The 23,275-nt window shown below is 43.3% G+C and overlaps 1 protein-coding gene and 1 long non-coding RNA gene across 4 annotated transcripts in view; one reads left to right on the top strand and one right to left on the bottom strand.

Moving 5' to 3' along the window:
- Positions 1–23,275, bottom strand: part of LOC117807341 — a 117,870-nt gene that overhangs the window by 31,506 nt on the left and 63,089 nt on the right. The gene's annotated exons all lie outside the window — the stretch shown is intronic.
- On the top strand, positions 523–21,614 carry znf219 (zinc finger protein 219). Of its 2 annotated transcripts, none has more exons than XM_034676592.1 (5): positions 523–824; positions 11,844–11,928; positions 12,191–14,507; positions 14,675–14,821; positions 16,866–21,614. In XM_034676592.1, the coding sequence occupies exons 3-5, from the start codon at positions 12,194–12,196 to the stop codon at positions 18,038–18,040; spliced, it is 3,636 nt and encodes a 1,211-aa protein (XP_034532483.1). In that variant the 5' UTR covers positions 523–824; positions 11,844–11,928; positions 12,191–12,193; the 3' UTR covers positions 18,041–21,614. The 2 variants fall into 2 exon arrangements, with proteins under 2 accessions (XP_034532483.1, XP_034532484.1); XM_034676593.1 differs by having other exon boundaries at positions 762–824; positions 14,675–14,767.

The following is a 23,275-nucleotide window of genomic DNA, read 5'->3' as shown; positions in this document are numbered from 1 at the left end:
TTTATGATGCTTCTACGCTTTACAGTGATGATTTTAAGAGTGCTTTTTTAAACTGATACCATTACTCTGACTTTCACTGTACTTCTATTTTTGTTGGGGACCCCCTGGGGAACCTCCTGAGACACTCATGGAGGTCCCCAGGCCATATGTTGGAAACCCTACATCCAAAATATGTGCACTTTGTTACTTCCCATCCTGAAAGTGGCCATGTGCTTCCGGGGTGGTTCACCACAGCATTTAGGGCTGCCTCTTGTCCCTGTCATCACTTTAAACACACTTCAATCAGTGTGAAACTTTTTTTTCTTCTCCCCCCTCTTCTTCTTCTCCTTCTTCTCCCGAAAGAAAAAAAAGAAGTGTCTTCTAACTGTCAGCTACCCGCCACCCCTGATGCCATATTTAGGATACAAATGTGAAGAGATGACAGCGTTGTAAAATGGTGCCCGTGCTGAGATTATAATTAACATTTCCAACCTACATCACTCTCCCTCCCACTTCTCCCCTTTTTTTTTTTTGCTTCTCTCTATTCACCAACTCCTCCTGTACAATAAATGGAGAGGGGGGGAAAAAATGCAAGAAGAAAAGGAGAGAAAAGGGGAGAAGGAAAAGAAAAGGGAGATGGAGGAGGACAAGGAGGAGGAGAGAGTGAGAGAGAGAGAGAGGGAGAGAAGAGGGTGACCAAACGGAGGGAGGGAGGAGGGAGGGGGAAACGGCGTATGCTTGTATACAACCCTGATTTCCATTTTTTTCCCAACTCGTAATGTATTTAATTCAAGTGAAACGTAATCATGACGTGTCGTGTCATTAATCTCCTCGCCGCCTCTCCCGTAAGTACACTGAGTCTTTACTTTCAACATATATCCTATATCTCCATTTATCTACTTTCATTTGATCCACCACTCTGTTTACATATACACTTTTATGCATGGTGGCACCGGGGATGAAACATTTCCAAAATTGTTAAATTTACAGTCGACTGTTGTTGCCCTTTTTTTTTGTCGCTCACGAGCAACACTCGGGATAATGGCCAATTTGAGTTGTTGTTGTCTTTTATGTCTCAGCCAGTTTGTGGATGTGTGTGCGCGCTCCGGATGGCATACCATGAAGCATATATGTATGTATGTAAACCGCGCGCTCCGGAGCACTTTACGTGTGTGTCATGTATGTAAGCCGGTGTATGTGCGCGCGTGGCCGACATTCATGTAGCCCCCACGAGCCCTCTTATAGCCCGTGACATGACAAAAAAAGAAGGAGAAATGCGCTGTTTTCTCTCATTTTTTCACATGAGGCTCGCTTACACGTTTGAAATAAGTCCATTGGGTAAGTCCAAAAAAAGGACTAAAAGGAGACTTTTGGATTGCTTGCAAGTGCACGGAAAGTCACTCGGAGTGGTTAAAAGATGTATTTCTTTTTAATTCGAGTAACTTTAACCAAGTTCTACTCAGCTAGATGTTATTTCTATCCGCGCAGTTTGGAAACGAGGTAGCGTTTTGACCTCCTCTTTTTTATCTTTCACCATCTCTTTTTTTTTTAACCTCTGTGAAAACGACAAAAGTAGCTTTCACTGGAAAAGAAAAGAGGGCACAAGTTCTCGGTGCGTAACGGAGGATTTCGATATAAGCCGCAGACATATTGTCCGGGCGTAAAAGTGGATTCTTGCATGTTCGCAAGTTAATTCACAAAGCGTAATTTGTGTGTAGATGCCATTAGCTTGACTAATTCTTTTGTTGGACTCACATTAGGCATTGTGTAGTGCATTGTTTTCCGACATAAGCACCGTCACTTTCATGTGGGATGTGCGCACTAAAACGCATCCACAGGCTGGATATAGTGCTCAAAAAACCGTCTACTTTCCCCCTACCTTTTACTACAATGTTTACTACAACCCGTTTAGTAGTTGTCCTAACATCACCTCAAGCTCAGAAAGTAGCATAGCAAGTGTGGCATGCAACGTTGTAGTCGTGTAGTGTAGTGTAGTGTGTGTGTGTGCAATACGCGTGGATTCAGCAAAGAGAAGTTGCCGGAGATTTCGTCTCTGCTCACAAAATGTGCGTTTTTTGGACAAGATGTCGCTTTTTTTGGAGGACTGATGTCGGTCAGGGAGATTGGCAGAGGATTCAAGATGAAATCCATGATGGCACTTTTTCCCCTCCCGTCCTCTCCCTTTGCTCGCTCACTCGTCTTTTTCCCCTCCCTTAATCTTTTGTATAGAAAATTTAAGAACAAAATGGAGCAGGGGAGAGAGCGATAGATAGGCTGACATGACACACACACGCCACCCCCGACTTCCCAAAAAACTACGTCCCACTGTTATGATTTATAATCGCTTTCTTTTTTTTCGGATTGTGCGCGGACACTATCCGCGAGCAGGGTTAATCTCATTTCAGTGGGGATGTTTTATAAGTGCATTGTTTGTTGATGGTTATTTATTTCATTAATGTGCCTCTAATTGAGATGGCCGCGAGAGAGAAGAGGGGAAAGAGCGACTGAAAATGGTTGCACGTTATTGACGCACATCACAGGGGCGAGGAGGAAATTCCTCATGAGATAAGGCGCAGACGTGTCATCTGGGTTGACCAAAGACACTCATGACGCCTTTTCTATATCCAGAGGAATATGTTTAGGGATCCTGAAATGCCCTATTTTTGAAATCCAGCAGAAATGTCACACTTTTGAGAGCGTGTGCACAGTGGAAGTAGGTTGACATTGCTGGCTTGTCCTATAAACATGCAGGCATGTTGTTGGAGGGGTCCTGAAACTCTGTGTGCTTCCTTTTTTTATGATGTGGAATTAATTTTTCAAGCACATAAGCGCTGATTTAAAGAAATCCAACACTATAAATTACTCTGAGAAATTCTTGTGGAATGAAAGGAGGTTACAAACCGTGAAAATTAGAGTTAATTATATTTAATACTCTAAAAAAATGTAGTTGACGGTTTACATTTGACCCCTTAAAGTCACTTCTATCACTTTAAATCTTGTCCTTATCAGTTATTTCCTAAAAACTTACTTTAAGAAAAGCATCTCAACATCATGCTGAAATTTAAAAAGGAAAAAAATACCTCCCTATAGAAAAAGTCCACCCCCCTCCCAAACACCCCTACAGGTTGTCTCCTTTTTGATACAAGATGCTGCTTTCATGCTGCAAGTACTCAACAAATCCTACTGTACTAATGCACCGCACAGTGTCTCCATGTTAAAAAGGGTCTAATGGTTTTGCTTCATTCAGACCTTTCTGCTATTTGTTCTCAAGTAGTGTCCTCCTCCTCCTCCGCCGCCACCATCACCTCCGCCTCCTCCCCATCTTTGTACACACTGTACTGTACTTGAGGGGGCACATACACCCCATCCAGGTGGCTCTTGGGGAAGAGATTGTATGCGAGGGAGAAAGAGAGACAGAGGGAGAGAGAGTAAAAGGGAGAGGAGTGTAGCACCAATCAAGGCTTCTGATTGATATAATTGGGTCATTAGTGCGCTGCGGGAGAGGCACCTGCTTGCCCTCAGTTAGGGAGAATCTACTGCATTGTGACATTTTGAGACTGTTGAGAGTTCTGCTGGCTGCTCGGGATTAGTGTGTATTTAGAGCATTAGGGTCTTACTTAAATAGTACGCCACTTGTGCCACTTGTGTTGAGTTGGCAGACCAGTTTCAAACTCATTTTTACAACAGAGGTGGACAGGTACTGGTGGTTGATTTCGACTCAAATCAAAGCAGAATTTTTGGTAGCAAATCAAGCTGAAGCTGGCTAAAGTGCGACCTAAAGAGGTGGCCTGCTGGGATTTAAAAACAGCAGGTCAAGAAAAAGAGGAACCTGGTTCAGTCTGATCATGAAGATATGATTTCTGGGCTTTTTGCCTTTATTTGATAGGACAGCTGAAGAGAGACAGGAAATGTGGGGAGTGGAGAGCGGGGGAAGACATGCAGGAAACGGTTGCAGTCGGGAATCAAACCGGCGACCCCTGTGACAAGGACTGTAGTCTCTAGACCGCTAGGCCACCAGCGCCCCTGAAGATATGATTTCTAAATGATGTCTTAGAGAAGTGGGAGATGTTAGAGTGACAGACTTCCTCAGAAATGTTCCAAAACTGAAAATCAGACGTGCACCCATCTGGCGCTGCTGTTGCACCAGTTGGCAGAAGTTTAAAAGTAAAGCACTATCTCTTTTATTAAACATGCAATTACATCTACATCACTACAAATGCCTTATTTTCAAGTGAATCAAATTTATGAGCCATTAAATGAATATCGCGCCGGCCCAATCTGCATAAGGTCCAGCTCGTCCTACTGTTCACAACATCTCCAAAGTTTTTATTCAACAACACAAGCTTTCTTTTCGATCATACCCTCACTCTTACTCAGAAGTTACTCCCCAAGTTCATGTTCCATCAAGGTGCCCTTCTGCAAGGTGCTAAAATAAGCGGTGATATCAGTATTGACACCTCCATGAAGTGAACGTTTATATAAAAGTGTAATTGAGGGTGCATTAAGAAAGGTGTTGCTAAGAAAGAGAGCACATGCTCTTGCAAATTTCCCCAGGGTGAGTTAAGAATCATCCCATGTTAACAGTTTCTATTTTCTTCTATAGGTGCTCACATGTCTGATATATACGCGATACACATATTCCACAAGGAGGTCACAGTGTCGGGTCAGCCTCCCAGGGGGGTTTGTGGGTAGATGGCATCTTCCTCAAGGACACGTGAAGCAAGTTGGAAAAATGTTTGGGGGGAATTTACATCGACGGTGGAACATTCAGAGTTTGATTGACAGATTTCAGCACGCACTCGGATATTTGATTACAGACTAAAAACATCATGCAGGCGTTCATTTCACTTCTTCCTTTGCTTCCTTTTATTTCTCTTAACCCCAGCAGGTGAACTTCAGCGCTCAAAGATAAATACATAAAGTGATTTTCCTCTGACATTTGCATGCTCCAAACCAACTCTTCTTTTAAGGCCTGAGTCTTGAAATCCTGAATCAGACGAGTCAGTCAGCGCCTCCACTCATTGGTTTAGACACAGCACGGGCCTGTATGACTCGGAGCGAGAGCCCTGTTTCTCTGCTGAGTTGCTGTGATGTTTCAGACTCGCTCGCTCAGATCTCCTCGGTTTTTGGCGCTTTTGCAACTGCAGGGAAGTGTCTGCTCGTGTTCTCCGCTGATAGAGAAATTCATTCAGAAAGAGCAGGAGGAGATGGGAAGTGGAGGGAGATGTAGAGAAGAAGAAATGGGGAAAAAGCAGTGAAGTGTTTGGCGAAAGGGGTGAGAGTGGCGAAGGCAAGGTGTTGGTGGCCTCCTAGATCAAGCAAAAGATAAAAGATCCAGAAGCAGAGGCTGAATGTATCATTTTCACTCAACTCTGTCTTCATCTAGCATACAAAATATGGTTCAAAAAGGTCAACCACATTTCATTCTGTTGCCATTTGAAGGACATTTTTTTTCAGCGGCGCCATGAGTGCCTGTAACCTTTTTTCAAGGTAACTCCAAGCCTTTCTCTGGCGGCGCAACTCAAATTCTTCAGCTTTAATTCATTCATAAAAAGTAGCACTTCTGTGCAAGGAACCCACCACCCGTCACATCTCTACAGTAAGTGGAGGAGGCACTGTGGGAGACTTTTCCCCTTATCACTGCTAAGAGCAGAAGATGAGGGGAGGGGGGGGAGGAGAGAGCGCGAGCCAGACAAAGTTGGTGCGAAGCAGGGAGTAAAGCAAGGGGGGTTCAGGGAAAGGTGAAGTAAAGGAAATGAATACCGTCTGTGGGGAAGTTCGCCACGTGACCACGCGATAAAAACCACAGGGCCAAATTATACTGTACCGCACAGAGAGCCGACTCCCCCTCTCCTCTTCCCTCAAGCCGCTCATCCTCGCTTTCATACGCATTCTTTGCGGTCAGTCTCACATACAATCATCCCCAAAGGACACCTCACCTCGCACCGACTCCATCACATGAGACTTCAAGTCATATAGTTGGAAGAAAGATATACTTGTAAGGACTCAAACACAAAGACATACACAGCCTCAGGCCAGGCCGGAGACTTTAGAGATGCTTATTTTAAGGGTCACGAAGAAAGGCATTCGAAACAATGTATACAAAAAGAAGATAAAAGCAGCACGAAACTTACTTATGTACACTCTTTTGACTTCAAGTTGTCCAAGGGATCTGAACCTGGACTTCAGACTTTACAAGGGGTCAAAAAATAAGACCAAGTGCAGAAGCTTTGAAAGAAGGAAACATGTTTTCTCCAGAAATAGATGCGTGTGCGATCCGTTTTTTGGAAGAACTTTTAAATTCGTACAGATTTCACGAATCCACAAAACAACCGGATAAGAACTTACAAAGGCATTCACCTCTGGCAGGAATATACATACAGAAGAGAATTGCAGCACGGAACTTCCTTATGCACACTCTTTTGACTCTAAATTGTCCAAGGGATCTGAACCTGGACTTCAGACTCTACAAAGGGTCAAAAAATAACACCAAGTCTAGAACCTTTGAAAGAAGGGAAAAATGTTTTCTCCAGAAATAGATGCGTGTGAATCGATCCCGTTTGCAATCCCTTTTTCCAAGATCATTTAAATTCGTATAGATTTCATGAATCTACGAAACAACGAGATAAACTAACAAAGAAAATGACCACTGGCAGGAACCGCCAATTTTTGGGGGCTCCCAAATCTGCCAGAAGTTATTTGGGTAAATGTTACAGGATTTCTGTGTGTGAATCCATCCTGTCAGCAATCCTTTTTTCCAAGATCATTTAAATTTGTATAGATTTCATGAATCTACGAAACAACCAGATAAGAACTTACAAAGGCATTAACCTCTGGCAGGAATATACAAACAGAAAATAAAAGCAGCACGAAACTTCCTTATGCACACTCTTTTGACTCTAAATTGTCTAAGGTTTCTGAACCTGGACTTCAGACTCTACAAAGGGTCATAAAATAAGACCAAGTGCAGTAGTTTTGAAAGAAGGGAAAAATGTTTTCTCCAGTAATAGATGCGTGTGAATCCATCCTGTCAGCAATCCTGTTTTCGAAGAACATTTAAATTCATATAGATTTCATGAATCTACGAAACAACCAGATGAACTGACAAAGAAAATTACCACTGGCAGGAACCGCTCATTTTTGGGGGCTCCCAAATCTGCCTGAAGTTATTTGGGTAAATGTTACAGGATTTCTGTGTGTGAATCCATTCTGTCAGCAATCCCTTTTTCAAAGAAAATTTAAATTGGTATAGATATCACAAATCCACGATAACAACCAGATAAGAACTCGCAAATATATTAACCTCTGGCAGGAATATACAAATATAAAATAAAAGCAGCACGAAACTTGTTTATGTACACTCTTTTGACTCTAAGTTGTTTAAGGGATCTGAACCTGGACTTCAGACTTTACAAAGGGTCATAAAATAAGACCAAGTGCAGTAGTTTTGAAAGAAGGGAAAAGGTTTTCTCCAGAAATAGATGCGTGTGAATCCATCCTGTCTGCAATCCATTTTTCCAAGAACATTTAAATTCGTATAGTTTCACGAATCTACAAAACAACGAGATACAAACTTACAAAGACATTAACCTCTGGCAGCAACCGCCCATTTTTGCGGGCTCCCAAATCTGCCAGAAGTTGTTTGGGTAAATGTTACAGGATTTCTGTGTCAAGATTCCTTTGTCCACAAACTTGTCGAACACGAATTTGACACGAAATTTGAGTGAGAGTTCAGATGGAAGGACAGATAGCTAAACTTTGTTCTTAGAGATTAATAAGAAGTAGGGATGCACAGATCCGATCCTGGTATCGGATATCGGCTAGATCGGACTCAAAAAGCTAGATCGGATATCGGTGACAAGGGGCCGATATATGGTGCCGATCCATATGGCAGATCTATACATCTCAGTTCTATGCTTTTCTGTGTTTACAATATCTATTGGTTATGAAGATTAACTCACCAGACTGCTGGTACACATTTATAATCTCTTGAATAATGATACTGTCAGTTTAAAAATATTTACTTTATTTTGGTTTACAAAGTCAGAAAAGCATGAAGTTGCCAAAACATGATTCTATCCTCACATTAAGGAATAGAGATTGTTAAATCAATGCCAGGATCGGATCGGATCGGCTAGTATCGGTATAGGCAGATACCAAAGCCCAGGTATCGATATCTGTATCTGGACCTAAAAATTAGCATCGGTGCATCCCTAGTAAGAAGTCAAGTCTCAGTGAGATGACAGAGGATTGGGTCTTGGATGGACTTAAAGCGGATGTGGCACATGTCTTTGCACTCCACTGGGACAGCTTACTTTTTTAAAGCCAAGGCCCAGCAGCACTTTATTGGACAATGTGACTCTGACTACAAATAGAAACCACTTTTAAAACCAAAAATCCATCAACTACAGTTTTAGTATTCATATGAAGTAACTGTTTTCAGCTATATGAAGCTCACAGACTTAATTTTGGGACTTGTGACAAGTGCAGAACGGTAATATTTGGCTAAAAACGACTGATTACAAACACAGCCCACAATAGACACTGACACTCGTATCATTAATGTAAAGCCAAGCAGATAAAGTGCTTCCTGCCCACACGCAGTCACCGTTGGAGGCACAAAGTGAAAGGTGTTCACACCCTCACATTTACAATTATGATGTGTTGAGTGCTGGCATGTACAAACCTGCACTAACTGCCTTCACAATAAAAGCGTATCACTCAGTGGATATTTACACAATGACATCAAAACCCCCCCCAAAAATAAACTTGTCTGAACATATTGTGCTCCGACTTCCTTGGCAACTATTTGCAAGGGATGTGATGTATGACTCAGCAACCCCCCCACCTCTTCTTCTACACACACCTTGCGGCACAATGGCAGAAGTAGCTGTCAATTTTTTTAACAGCGCTAATACTTTGAGGGAGTGGCTAAAAAAAGGAAGATGGCATATTGACCCCTGTCATAAAACTAATTTCCAGTGAAGGTGTTTCAGGTCTTTGATTTAGTTATTTCAGTGCTCGTGAAGTTACGCTGCAATTATAGTAATGACAGCATCACGGCAATGCTTAACACAACAACGGTATGCTTTTAAGCTGTCATTACAGTACGGATTGTTATGTTGTTGCACTGCATCATATTCCATGCATATTTAAGGGGTCGGGGGAAAATGTAGAGCACAAAAACAAATTCAGAGTGAGAAAGCAGGGAAATGCAGCGCGCAGTCCTTCCCTCTCTTCAAGACTTGCTTGTATGATTTAGGCGGCTCTCATTTGCACCTGACATTAAAAATGCATTTCCTTGATGTGCTTTACAGATCTGGTTTCTACTTGCCTTGCAAAACTGCAGCATGCATCTCTTACACACACAGCATTTAAATCTTTGGAGGCTGACAGTTAACACCTTGTTGAGTACCTGCACAAGCCATTTATGTGTGATTTCTGAGTGCCTGCAAAAGTAGCTCAATTTGCAGGCTTGGAATGCATGCATTTGTGGATAATGTGGACAGATGTATCCAGGACCATGTCCAGAGGTGGTGTACAGGACACCGCTGCTTCTTTACTGTTTTTCTTGCTTCATTTACACCAGATTTTAATGCGCTTCTGCTCCACCTGATTCCAATCTGATTTGTGTCCCTCACTCGCCCCAACCCCTTTTTCCCTGCATCCTTTGCTGCACCTTATCTCCCTCTCTCCATCTATCCAAATTGTCTTTATTGGCATGACAGGGCCGGTGGTTGGCGACAGCCACCGTCACGGTAGAACAATGCATTGTGATGGTGATATTCATATGATAATTCCATCAGACCGAACACCGCTGCAGATACATTTTGTACCCAGTCTGCCTCTTTCTTCCTTTTCCCTTTCTGTTTCTCTCTCCCTCCCTCTCTCTCTATACGTCTTTGTGTTGACTTTTCAAATGATTTTCAAATCTGTTGTTCTCTCTTTATGTTATGCCCCAGCCTGCCACTCCACCACTCTGATTTCTCTCCCATTCTCTGTTCCAGCATGTCTGCCTCTTTACCTTTATTCCCCCCCTTTTCCCCTCAACACCACGCTGGCAATCACATAAAATAATTTTCATTCACATGGCTTCTGACAATGTTTTTTTTTTTTTATGCTGCCCAGTTTTTAACAGCACTGTGTGTTTCCCCTCTGTCTCTCTCTTTCTTTCCCTCTGTCTGCCTCCTTTCTCATTTTTTTGCTCTTCGCCATGTTGGCAGGGCCCAATCTACCAGCTGATATCAGCATTCCCTGGCACGCTGCCAACTGGCAACACTGCAGGAGAGAAAGAAAGAGAGGGAGAGAATGAAAGAAAATTAGTGAATAATAGACGGAGGGAGGGAGCGAGAGAATGAGAGGGGGATGGGAGGAGTATGAATCAGGGAGAGAAAGAAAGACAGAAGGGAAAGGAAGACAGGGAGAGAAAGAACAATAATGGTGGATTAAGAAAGGACTCAGTGTGTGAGAGTGTGTCTGTGGTTGTGTGTGTTTATGTGATTGATATGGTGTGATATCCCTGTGAGTCATAGCTGAGCTAAAATGTCAACTGGCTACATGAGAATCTCTTTGTCATCCAGGCTCAGTGACACACTCACACACACGCATAAACACTAATCCAACAGATCATATAAACACATATGTGACCATACCGCCTCGTGAACACAAATATGGGCGTCACACCTGCGAACACAGATGTTCCATTGTTTTGCCACAATGATTGATGACCTTTTGTTTTGTTGTGGGCGCCTCTGCTGCTTCTCAACTCCGCCAAATGATGGACGAAAACAGCCCATGTGCATAAATCCACTCTAACTCGTGCAAACTGCTGTGCACTGAAAATATTTGGGTGTGTGAGCGTGCCTGCCAAATGCCTGTGTGTGTTCAATATGCTGTATATCACACTTTACATTTTAGCTGACTCTGTTATCTGGGGGGTGACGGTTGCAGCACAGGCAACACAACATAAGAATAAGCTTACATTTGTACTCTAAGATTAACCATGACTAAGCAGTCTACGGGTCAAATCCACCACACCCAGGCAGTAGATTTAACAAATACTGCTGTGCATAAGTGCAAACACACCATACGTGAGTGTTAAGTGTGTGTGTGTGTGTGTGTGTGTGTGTATACAGTCCAAATTTAAGTGAAAAGCAGCTACTGTAGGGGTGTACAGGAAGGGTGTGTGGGGAAGTCAAAACATCGCGCGCCCATCCTGTTTGGGACAGTCCATGTCCTGTGGTGGTGCCCTTAACTCCTAAAACACACACTCACACATAAGACAGATACACACCGGTTGCAAATTCACACTCTGACTAATCATCCCATATGTTGCTTACAGTATGCTGGAGTGCTTTGTGAACACATGCAGGAGGAAGAACAGGTGCACACCTGTTACACATTCAAGAGAGCGCACACACCCACACAGACTGGAGAGGAGAGGAAGATCAAATAAAGATTTACTTTGTACTTAACATTAACACGCACTAAAAGACATTCAAAAAAGGCGACATAATGAGTATGCATTTGATTCTTTGATATTTGCATTTATCATGAAATACATTCAAAGAGTCTCCGCGTGAGCCGGTTTTTCATCCGATTTTGAGGGAAGTCTGCTACCTGCAGTTCATTGCACAGTCTTTTAAATTCATTTACACCTGCGCGGATAATGATAATTTCCTTTTAATACATAATAGCATCACCATGTGCTAAAGTGGGGTTTTTTTTCTTTTTTTTTTAAGTGGCTACAACTTCAATTGAAGTGCAATATTATTGGGTTATTTGATAAGACATACTTCAAATTAAAGTGTCTCATTTGTCATGTTGTCATCAGGGTTTTTTGTTTTGTTTATTTTTGTCCCCAGAAAATTAAAGGAGGAGGCTGCCACAGAAGTGTGTCCCCAATCAGCCGAGACACTAAAGAATGGCATAACATCACACGCACTGCTGGTAATCCTCACCCTTCTTATTCACACTTACATATACACACATGCGCTTACACATGCTGGCATTGGAGCCATCTCTACAAACCAACACCATCTGACTATATCTCTACTTTTTGGATGTTTTCCAATATTGTTCAAGGTCATGTTACAGTTTAAGATAATTATGCACAACATGTAAATTCAACCTTTCCTCTTGGGTTTTTGAAGTTAGAACTCTCCCACTCACTATCCGCCTCTCTTCTTCTCCTTGTGTTTTGTACTGATAGAGGATGGATTCTCCGCCAGAATGTGTGCTGTCTCTTTCTTGTGAGCAGCCCCAGTCCCCCCCAACACTGCCATCCTTGGACCACAGCCCCCAGGCCTCCTCTCCTCACACCCTGCACTCTTTACCCGACAGCCCTATTGTCTTGCCCATCCAGAGCCCTGAACCTTCCCCTCAAAGCCTTGACACCACACCTATCTTTCCCCTCTCTCCTTTCCCTATTCACGAGGACAACAACAATCACCATGACGTTGATGATGAAGATGAAGAGGAAGGGCTGGATGGAGTTCCTCCTTCCCCGACCCCAGCAGTTGCTTTGTTCCCAGGAGGAGGGGGACAAGACGCTGCTTGCAGCCCTTGTTTGGACTCCTCTCCCCCTGCCACACCATCAGCACCAGTCCTTGGGTTTGGAGCCCTGGAGCTCGCACTCTCATCAGGGCAGAGTGGAAACTGCAATGATGAGCTAGACCTCCAGCTGTTCCAGAAAGATACTGTTACCAGGGCGATACCTGGAGTGGGAGGGGCCTCATCAGGGCCTGCGCTCAGGTTTCCTTGTCATGTTTGCGGGAAGAGATTCCGATTCCAAAGTATTTTGTCTCTTCACGCCCGAGCTCACAGTCTGGACAGAGACCGCCGAGCTTCAGCCCTATACCGGACTGGACCCCCCTCAGCACCCCTCAAGCAGCATCTCAAAATCCAACAGAACCACAAAGACATAATCAAGAATCACAGAAGCCACCCAAACCAGCGCTTACTGCCAGAGACTCTAATCCAGCATCTCACAGAAGAGGAGGATCTGGATGGTGAGGTCAAAGGTCTTGATGGTGGCCTACAGACAGAGCAGAACCCAAACTTTTTACTGGATGACAGCACACCATTGACCCCTCCACTCACAGAAGACCCCATTTCTGTTACCTCTCCCTATTCTTCTACTATTTTGGAGGGTGCGTCTACTCCCATAGCACCTACGTTTCGATGCCATGCTTGCAAAGGAAAATTCCGCACGGCTTCAGAGTTGGCGCGCCACGTCCGCATTCTCCACAACCCCTATAAATGCACTCTTTGTCCTTTCTCTGCCAGCCAAGAAGAGAGCCTGGCATCCCACTTGCAGGAGTGCCACCCTTCCCCTGACATACCTTCTCTGCCAACAGCCTTCAATTCAAGGCCGGTCATTGCAACCCCTGACACTCCAGTTCCCACCCCAACCCATACCCCAGCCCCAACCCCAAGTACCCCACAGCAGACACCAGCAGCCACGGTAGCTGCTACCCCCGCACTGCCAGCATTTCGCTGTGAAACTTGTGGACAGCGGTTTACCCAGTCGTGGTTCCTGAAGGGACACATGCGTAAGCACAAGGACTCGTTGGACCATAAGTGCCAGGTATGTGGCCGTGGCTTCAAAGAGCCTTGGTTCCTCAAAAACCACATGAAAGTACATCTTAACAAACTTGGGCTGAAGGCAGGGTTGGGAAGCCTTGGGGGCCAGGTTGGTGCTGATCACCAGGCCAAAAGCTCCGCTAGTAATCAGTCTCTCAACGCCCTCTACTCAAGCCTTCTTCTGGCACAACGAGGAGGTGGCAGAGGTGGACAAGGACGATCGGACACTGGAGGCAGAATGGGATTGGGCTCAAGCAAATCAGCCATCCTGGGCTATCTGGGGTTGCCCAGTGATGGTAGCGGGGCTAGCTGCATGGAGAGACTTCAAGCAGTGGCTCAGGTGGCAGAGATGGGCAACGGTGGTGGTGGATCAGGAGGAGGAGGAGCAATCAGAGGAGGGGGTGCAGGCGAAGCTACAGTATCAGTTTCAGAGGGAGGGGACCAGGCAACTTGGTGGCAGTTGGTGGCTCGCAGCTTGGCAGTAGCTCAGCAGCAGCAGCAGCAGCAGCAGAGGCCCCATCAGCGAGGTCAACAGCAAGATCAACGAGGCCAAGGTCGGAGCTCAGTGATTACAGAGGCTGAACAAGTCAGAGCATACCTCGGAGGCTTGGATCCAAGAGACGAGTCCGGAGGAACAGGAGGACCATGGGAATGCCCAGATTGTGGAAAGTTATTCCGCAGCCTGCAACAGGTGGTGGTCCATGCTCGGGTCCACACTCAGAGGCCTCCGAAACGAGGCAGCAGCGAGGAAGAGGGGAGCGGTGGTCGTAGAGGAGCGGGGCTCGGAAGAGGCGGGGGCAGTGAGTTAAGACTTGATTCTCAGCTGCACAGTAGTGGATCCCAACAAACAGGAGAAGTGAGGCAGGAATCAAAACTGCACAGTGGTGGATCACAACAAGCAGGAGCAGCCACAGGGTTTCACTCTGTCATCTCAAGCTTCAAAGGTACTATCACACTTGTGCTTTTCTGTTTAGTCTTAAGGGTTGTGTTTGCTCACATATAATGGTATACTATTATTTTTTTACTGCTCTTCTGTTGCAAATAGAAGCTCTCAGGGGCCCCTTTACACCAGCTGTTATCTTAACATTTTCTCACCCTTATTCTCTTGCAGGAGAAAATGGCCTGACTACAGTCTCCTCCATACCTTCAGTTCCCACCAGGGAGCGAGTGCGCGGTAGAGGGATTAAAGACTGCCCCTACTGTGGTAAAGCCTTCCGCTCTTCACACCATCTTAAAGTGCACCTGAGAGTTCACACAGGTGAGAGCTGCTACGAGTTTAACAAACCACCTCTTCTTTTTTTAACCTTTATAAATCCCTGGAAAGGTTTCATTGAGCATCCATGCTTTAGAAGCATTACTTTTTCCCTTTTTTTCTAACGCTCGCCCCAGAGAGTTGGCTGGAGCTAATCATAGCCGTGTTCTGCAGGCAACTGAGCAGCTCCACTAGAGCAACTTCTGTTTAAACGCCTAGCTGGAGGGTATATTAAGAGTAGGTTTTTTTTTTCAGGAAAATCAAGCCACTCCAGGGATTCAAATAGCTAAAACTGTTAAAGCTCACTCACTCTCACTAGCCTGTAACCTCATCTGTAAGAAAGACACTAAAAATCCAGTTTATTCTACATAATTAAAAAGTAGTAGTTTTTTTCTCTGGCTTGAATTGCCTCACTCACTCTAAATTAAAATGTTTTGGCTCAGGCATTTTTCAGTTTTGTTTAGCATTAAGATTCTTGAGCAAACAACAAATTAAATGCTCACATATTTCTCAATAACATGACTTTAATCCATCTGAGAATTTGAAGGCTGACTTTGTCTTTAAAGTAAGAAAATCTCCTATTTGTTTTCCTTAGATTTAACTCTAATGATATCTAAATTATTCTGATTATAAAGCACTCAAACAGACCATATGTAGCAGTCCCTAGCAGGCTTTCTCAACACTCAAAGAAACAAAACAAACATTTGATAATGAAAATGAAAACTGGGAACTCTCATAGCACTCAATATCGCTTCATATTCATACCACTTTATTGGAATGAGTCATTAGCATGTCTTATTATTTGCCTCCATTTCATGTATTTGATCACAATTCAGAGCCCAATTCACCATTTTAGAGACGCCGCCAATCCCCAGCAACTGGTAACTGGACCACATCCAAGTCTTTTCAGCGAGACAGTGCCCAAAATGCATTGAATTAAATCTCTTTGCCATTATGAATACTCATCCACAGCTGACAGGACCTATCAAATCACAGTTATATTATTCATGATAGCGTACAGCTCTTTGTCTCATGCACTATTGCCTCTCTGTACCATCAAGTGATTACCACATGGTCAGTAATTTAAGTGAAGGCATCAAATTATAATAACACTCTTCTGATGTTGCTGTCTTCATGAGATTATCATCCCTTGAGACTTTAGCCCCTTTACACATTTTCGCTCCGGCAACAGATCAGATTGTTCTGGTGCATTCATCAGATTTTTGTTCTTGTGACAAAGATCATTTACGCTTTCAATATGTAATACATTTTCTGCTTTTGATATGCCTCCAGCATGATGCCCCCTTTGCTTCATCTTTCACGGCAGTGTACTTTTAACCAGTGATGGAATGCTGCCATCTCCCTTCAAAACATGTAACTACATCTCCAACCAATGCCAATGTTTAAAAGACTGTATTGGTGGAGTTTTTATAAACCCTTTTCTTCAAATGAGGGGTTCAAAATTATTTTTGGACAGGCCGTGCAACCAATATCTTCAATTCATCTTAATTTGGTACGCAAATTAATTACAAGGCTATTGACTCTTGCGTTCCTTGTGCAATCCATCACAGGCAGGGTTCATTACATGTTATACCATTTTTTGTAACTAATGGTTAGCACCAACTTTGACTGATTTGTTGAACTCAGTTGACCCGAATATAAGACCTCTTTTTCCCCCCACGAAATACATCTGGAAAGAGTGTGACGGTCAGCAGCACCACTTCTCTGTAAAGCGAGTGAACCCCTCATGACTGAGGCCAGCTGTCACTCACCACTGCTACCGTATCATTTCCAGATTGAGTGATATGGTAGACAAAATTGCAGAATAGTTGTACAAATTGACCAACAACTGAGGCAGACATTAAACACTTGCCAAGAAATGTGGCATTAGAGAGTGTAATGTCTGAAGTTTGCAAGACTATATTCGGGCCAACACGTAAATTAGCTTAAATACACAATAATAGTTGCCCTAACCTAGGTTATTGCTACTTGTGTCATGCTACTTTTTGCACCTTTCCCCTTCCTTATATTGTAATCTAATGTCCTTTAGGTGAGAGACCCTACAAATGTCCCCACTGTGACTATGCTGGCACCCAATCAGGCTCGCTGAAGTACCACCTCCAGCGCCACCACAGGGAGCAACGCAATGCCTTGGCAGCCTCCTCCAACTCCTCCTCCTCCGGCCTCACCTCTGGTTTAAACAGTCTGACCTCTGGAACCTCTGGACTGGCCAAGCAGCGCAGATCCCAGCTCAACCACTGCCCAGTCAACCGAGGCCAAACTGACTCCCCCACCCCTCGGCCGGGCCAGCAGTCCTGGCTCCTGGGGCTTCCGGACCAGCGGGAGCATCGGAAGGCCCTTGCAGCTCTAAGGGACGTCGACCTGGAGACCCAGTACAGGTATCTGTCTGGGGTGATGGGGGCCCTTTATCAGGGTGGAATAGAAGGGGGCTGGATCAGGGAGTCTCCTGCACCCAAGGCCCCAAAAGTGTCCCGCCGTAAGCCCCTTACTACTAGCCGGATGGTACAGCCATCAAGTAACAAAGAAGGAACATCATCGTCAACTCAAGCGGTTGGGTTTGAACCGCTGGATCTGTCCCGTCGCACCTCTCCAGGCCTTGGAGGGATGGAGGAGGATGGGGGCATGAGTATTTTGGAAGGAGGAGTTGTTGCTGGTGGGGATAGCGGAGGGGATAGTTCAACAGGGGTCAAACTGAGCCAGTGTTTGTTCTGCCCCTTCCGCACATCCTCAGCAGAGCTCATGGCCATGCATCTCCAGGTCAACCACACCAGTAAATCCAGGCGCAAAAGAGCCCCTTCTACTACCTTGGATGACGAGGGAGTCCCAAAAGCCCCCAAGCCACAGAGGGAGCACTCTGACCTGGACTCTCTGACAGTATGGAGGCATGCGAGCGAAGTTGAGTCCAAGGCACCCTTGGGGGAATGGTCCTCACCTCAGGCCAAGACCCTGAATGGGCTCTCCGAAGTAAGAGGAGAACATCTGGACGATATCCTCAACCACTCAGACTCCAACATGGCCAGCGATAGTCTCATGGAGAAGATGGAGGGCAATGACGAGGAGCAAGACGAAGAATTGGAAGAGAATTTGGAGAACAGCAGTTTGGAGGATTCACAGGACCATGATCTGAGGATGTCCCTTGCTCTTTCACCAGCTCTGAGCTCCAACCACATGATGGAGGAAGAGGAACAAGTCTTAACAGATTAAAACGACTGTGATGAAACCGTCTTCATCGGAGAGATTGGTTTGGTGATTTCAACTACATTCAACACAGAATTCAAGAAGGGGGCTTTGCAGTGAGAAAAGGGATTTACGGTCAAATACATATTTGCACCTTTACACTTAAATGTCTGGAGGATTCTTGTCCCCTGAGATTACAAAGAGGATGGAGAGATAAATCAGTGCTGTTGTGCTCTCTGTGATATTATTCCTCTACCTTAGTTCTGACCATGGTCAACCACAAAGTTAATCCAAATCTTTTGGGATTTCGGAGGCCACTTTTGGGATTTTTTTATTCCAAGTCCACTTCAAGATAGGTAATCTGGATGAGGACCACCTCTTTGATGAATGGAAGAAGGAGATAACTGAGATCTACGGCAGATCCTGCATCATTCCACATGCATTTATTCCACACTACTAATGGGCTGTATATCCAAGACTACCTAACTGACCAATGTAATGCCAGCTGTAAAAGAGACGCTCTCCTATATGACTGCTGACAGTTTGAAACCTCAACCTTCAAGTTCCTCCACAGCCCACATAGTAACAAGGAAAGTTTGGTTCCTATAAGTTTCAGGCTGTGGACCTTGGCTAAGCTATTTGGTATTAATTTAAGGTATGAGGTAACAGATGCAGACAGTATGCTCTCCCTCAACTTATTATCACTGCCTTGTTTGTCTGAAAAGTCTCTAGACGATTGTCCTTAAGAAAAACTGAGATAAGAGTTTGTAACATTTCTTTCTTTTTTCGGTTAGTGCCTGTTCATGTATGTTGTTAAGAGAGTCTCTGGTTGTCCCTCGCACCGAGGCTCTGATAGGTCATTTATTTTATCTGAATATACAGTTTAAAAACAGTTTAAGTAACAGTATATTTGTTCAAAGTGGTTCTAGGGTGTTGTGAATAGTTAAGTTGTAAAAGAAAAGCTACTTCGCAGCGTGACGGTAGCCACTTTTGGTTCAGCTTGAGAAGAAGAAAAAAAGCAGTTGATATAAATAATGTATAATGTGATAAAGAGGTCAAAGGCTGAGCAGCTAGAGGGGGTCAAAATTCAGCGTTTACAATGGTGGAAAAGAACAAAACACAATGTGGGAGTCTGGCTGTAGGGACACGGCTCGAGCCCCTGAACACAATCGCCTGACACACCTTTTTAAAGAGACAGAGACTTAGTAACTGTGTCAAACGAGGAACAAGTTCTCTTCGTCTCCACGGGAGAGGAGATACGGTAGAGAACGGAAAAGAGAGCAGTACCCTGCCTAAATCTGAAAAACAAACAGTACTCTCGGGGTACGGTGTCTTTTAGATGACTAGATCCCCTCTCTTCTTCTTCTTTTATAAGAAAAGAAAAGACAATGGTAGGAGTTATTATTAAAACACTAACAAATGCATAGACATCCCAGTAGAATATGTGTAGCTTTTGTAAAGACAAGAAAAAAAAAGCAGACTTTTGTTTATTTTCATTTCAAGATGCTTACAGAAAAAGGTTATCAATATAGGTAATATTGATTATAATGTTTGTGAGCTAAGACTAGTTGGAATGTCTATACAGAGCACTGTGCAAGGTTTGAGTTCCCAAAGTAGTTGTTTTTATTTTGACTTTATGGATAGACCAAACGTTTTTTCAATGGAAGTTATCACTTTCTGTTGTCGTTTTAAATGTGTGAAGCTGTGGTTTCAATAGATCTACTCCATCGATTAGCTGTATCGGTCGATCCGTTGACCAGAGTCTCAAGTGTCCAACCGTTGAACTGGTTGTTAAAGAAAGTTCAGATCATTTCTGTGCCCACAACAACACAGAATAAGTTGAAAACAATCAAACCTACATGAGATTCTTTGATTTTGAAGGTCAAAAAAAGTGCAAATGTGAGGCAGTAATGTCCCCTTAGACAAGCTAACAACCACTATTTATGTACTTGGACTTCTTCTTGATGGGGTATTCTATGATTGCGACCATACCTTAATGTGCATTAATGTGTTTCAGTTCTTTTTTAGAGCACCTTATGAGTTTAGTAGTGAAAGTCCCTTAGTGGTGTCTCCTTAACAACTACTGTCAACGCCATCGTGCCTTCTGTTTCAAGCACTTCCTGGTGTATTTTGTAAAACTCACCAAAAGCACTTAGCCTATATCTACACACACACACTCTTCTTTCCTCTGTCTCTGACCTTTTTCTTCCCTCTTCTCTCTTTTCCATCATCACCTCAGCCCATTTTCCTAATCTTTTTCTCGTGTCTTTACCTCCTGACCCCTCTCTCTCTCTCTCTCTCTCTCTCTCTCTCTCTCTCTCTCCTTGGGGAGGCCGTTCAAACCAGATTTCTCTGTTACAATTCAGGCCAGTTGGGCCTTAAACAAGGTCACTAGGCCTTATTACAATCTAGCATGGCTAGACTCTTGAAAGAATAGACTACCTAACCTTTAGATGAGTTAAGAATGATATATATATGTAGGGTTAGACTACTTTTTGGTCTTAATACTAACCCTTGTTAAACCAAAGCCCAAGTTAAGCTCCAATGAGTATTGTATTTAATCTTTAAGGTGCCAAAACATGTCCAATGTGACACTAAAACTTGATAATTCACCTCTCTTTTCTCCTTTTCTTCAACCCCTTTTCCCTCCTTTATCCCTCCGTCATGCTTGCTCTTCCTCCACGCCCCTCTCTCGTCCGTCAGCAGTCAATCTCTAGCACCACTTGAAGGTGACGTGTACTATCTGGTATCGAGGCCTTTATTAGATTTTTATTTCAGTTCGTGTGGTGTTTGTTCAATGCCGTTGAGATGGAAAAATGCTCTTCTTATGATGATGATAATTATTGTTTTTGGCATTATGGTTAAAATGACAAAAAAAAAAAAGAAGAAAAAAAAACAAGAGAACTGTGTTGTTGAATGTTGTACAGATAGCACTAGAGATGTTGTGTTTTTTAAAGAGAGCACAAACCTGAGCGATGGTCCCTTCGACTCCTCCCACAGGCAGACGGGAATAAAACAGCCTGCCAATCAATCGAAATGTCTGATGACACAAATTTCCTCGGCGATGACAGATTTCCAACAAAGATTTGGATGTTTTCTCTGGAGATTTGAATGTAAAAAGGAAGCCTTCGACTTTTTTTCCCAAAATTCTTGCACAGAAGAATCCTCTTTAAGAGATTAAAGCAACACTGGAGACAATATTTTTACCCTTTGAAGGGTAAAGTATGACTATTTGAGTGAGAGTCAGACAAATACATGGGCCACTTTTAATCTGTCCGTACTGTGAGAACGTTTGTTTAAGCTGAGTTTAGCGCAAGTATATCTCAAACATAGGCAGCAGCTATTCCAAATATAGTCTTATTTAAACTTTCTGTTGCATTCGCATGAAGTTGAAGAGATGCTGCTATCCCTTTAAGAAGCAAGATTTCACCAGAAGTCTGTTTTCTGATTGTGCTACTAACAACAGTGGAGGAATTAAAGCTATTAAATGGGATAAAATAGTCTCAAACTCCTCTGTGTTAAAGCTGCTGTTGGTAGTCACAGAGTAAACATCTGTTCAGAGAGAGGGACTTCGAATGTCAACACTATCCCTCCCGACCAGATTTCCTCTTGGCCCCCAACACAGATTGGCGTGTGGACTCATGATAGTGCTGGACTCATAACCAATCAGAGGACGTAGTAGGGGCAGCCCCTTAACCAATCAGGACAGAGGATTGGAGATTAGCTATGATTGGTCCGTCATAACGGGAACGAGTGGAATAATAACATTGCTTGATACAAAGGCATTGGAAAACACAGAGATTTCACAATAGTCTCAAATTACTCCACTTACCGATGGGTATTATGACTTTTTCTCCAAACCCAGCAGAAAAAAAGTAAAAAATTTTACACCATTCCTACCAACAGCAGCTTTAAAGGGACATTTCTCAATTTTAGTGGCTTCCAACTTAGACATCAGTTGACATTCACTCATTGAGAAAAGCTATTCTAAAAATGAACAAGAATGCATCAACTTCTATTTGTCTGACTCTTAAGTTAAGGCTCTACGTACAAATAAAAAAGCTAAGTCTTAACATTTGCACAAAGGAAAACACTACGCCTCCACTGTGATTCTAGAAACTAATGTGAAAACTGCACCTTATCCTCTGATGCTAAATCAGATCATCAAACTAAAAGATAGCACTTCAAAAAGTGAACATCATACAGGCTTGACCCCTACATTCTTATCGTCACGTGAAAAAGGTGTGACTGTTGTGAAGGTGTTGTTTATTCTGAAAGGACAAATCTCCTCGAGGCGAAGGGGGCCATGCTGGGTTTGGGCTCTTGTGTAGTTTACTGCCATTGCAGTGAGGGAAAAACTGATCTAACATAGTAGTGACTAATATGACTTTGTGGACAGATAAAAAAATAAAAATAAAACGCATTAGAAATAAATAAACACAAACAAATGAACCGTTTGTTATTTATTCTTTGTGTCTTTCTGCACTTTGTTGTGGTTTTGTTCTCTCAAGGTTTTATGTATTTGTGATGATTAACGTAGCCTTCCACCAGCTATCAAACGGACGTATCCTTAATATGAAAAGCAGTGTTGGATGTTTCGTTTCAGTATTTGGGCTGAATCAAACGGCTTCAAATTGCAGCACTTGTTGCCCTGAGTGCTATACAAATTTGAGAAAAGGGGGCCCTCTTGTGGCTTTGAGTAAAAGTGCAGCAACTACAGAACATTTTACAGAATGGTCCTTCTGTTCATCATAGTTTGGGACCCTTGGATGTAGTTTATGTGGATGGACAGATATTGTTCAGACACTGTGTTGGCATGTAAGTTTAAAAAAGGTGTAAGCATTTTAATCAGGACAACACAAGATTTTTAACCTCATTTGATATATTGTAAAATAAGCTGCTTGCAGTGAGTCAACCAGTTTTGACCATTTAATATGGATGGTAAAAGTGATTTTCCAAAATAAATTATATATTTGAAAGGTTGCCAAGCTCTGAGCATTCAAAACCATCCAAAAGGAAAAAAGGAAAGATTTGGGAAGCCGCCGTATATACAACACTGGCTCTAAAAAAGTTGGGGCACCATGTATTGAAAACAGCAAAGACAATGTTTCAAATGTGGAACCTCAAAAAAAGTTCCTGTTTTATGAAAAACATGCTCATTTAAATTTGTTGCCAACAATAAGTGGCTTAAAAAAATAACAAGGGGAACATCTCTGACTTGTTTAGGTTAATAGACTGAGACTGAAAGCCACAGTGTCAAAA

The sequence above is a fragment of the Notolabrus celidotus genome, chromosome 23, assembly GCF_009762535.1.
Source record: "Notolabrus celidotus isolate fNotCel1 chromosome 23, fNotCel1.pri, whole genome shotgun sequence".
In the NCBI taxonomy this organism is placed as follows: Eukaryota; Metazoa; Chordata; class Actinopteri; order Labriformes; family Labridae; genus Notolabrus; species Notolabrus celidotus.
This window is presented reverse-complemented; position numbering and strand designations above follow the sequence as displayed.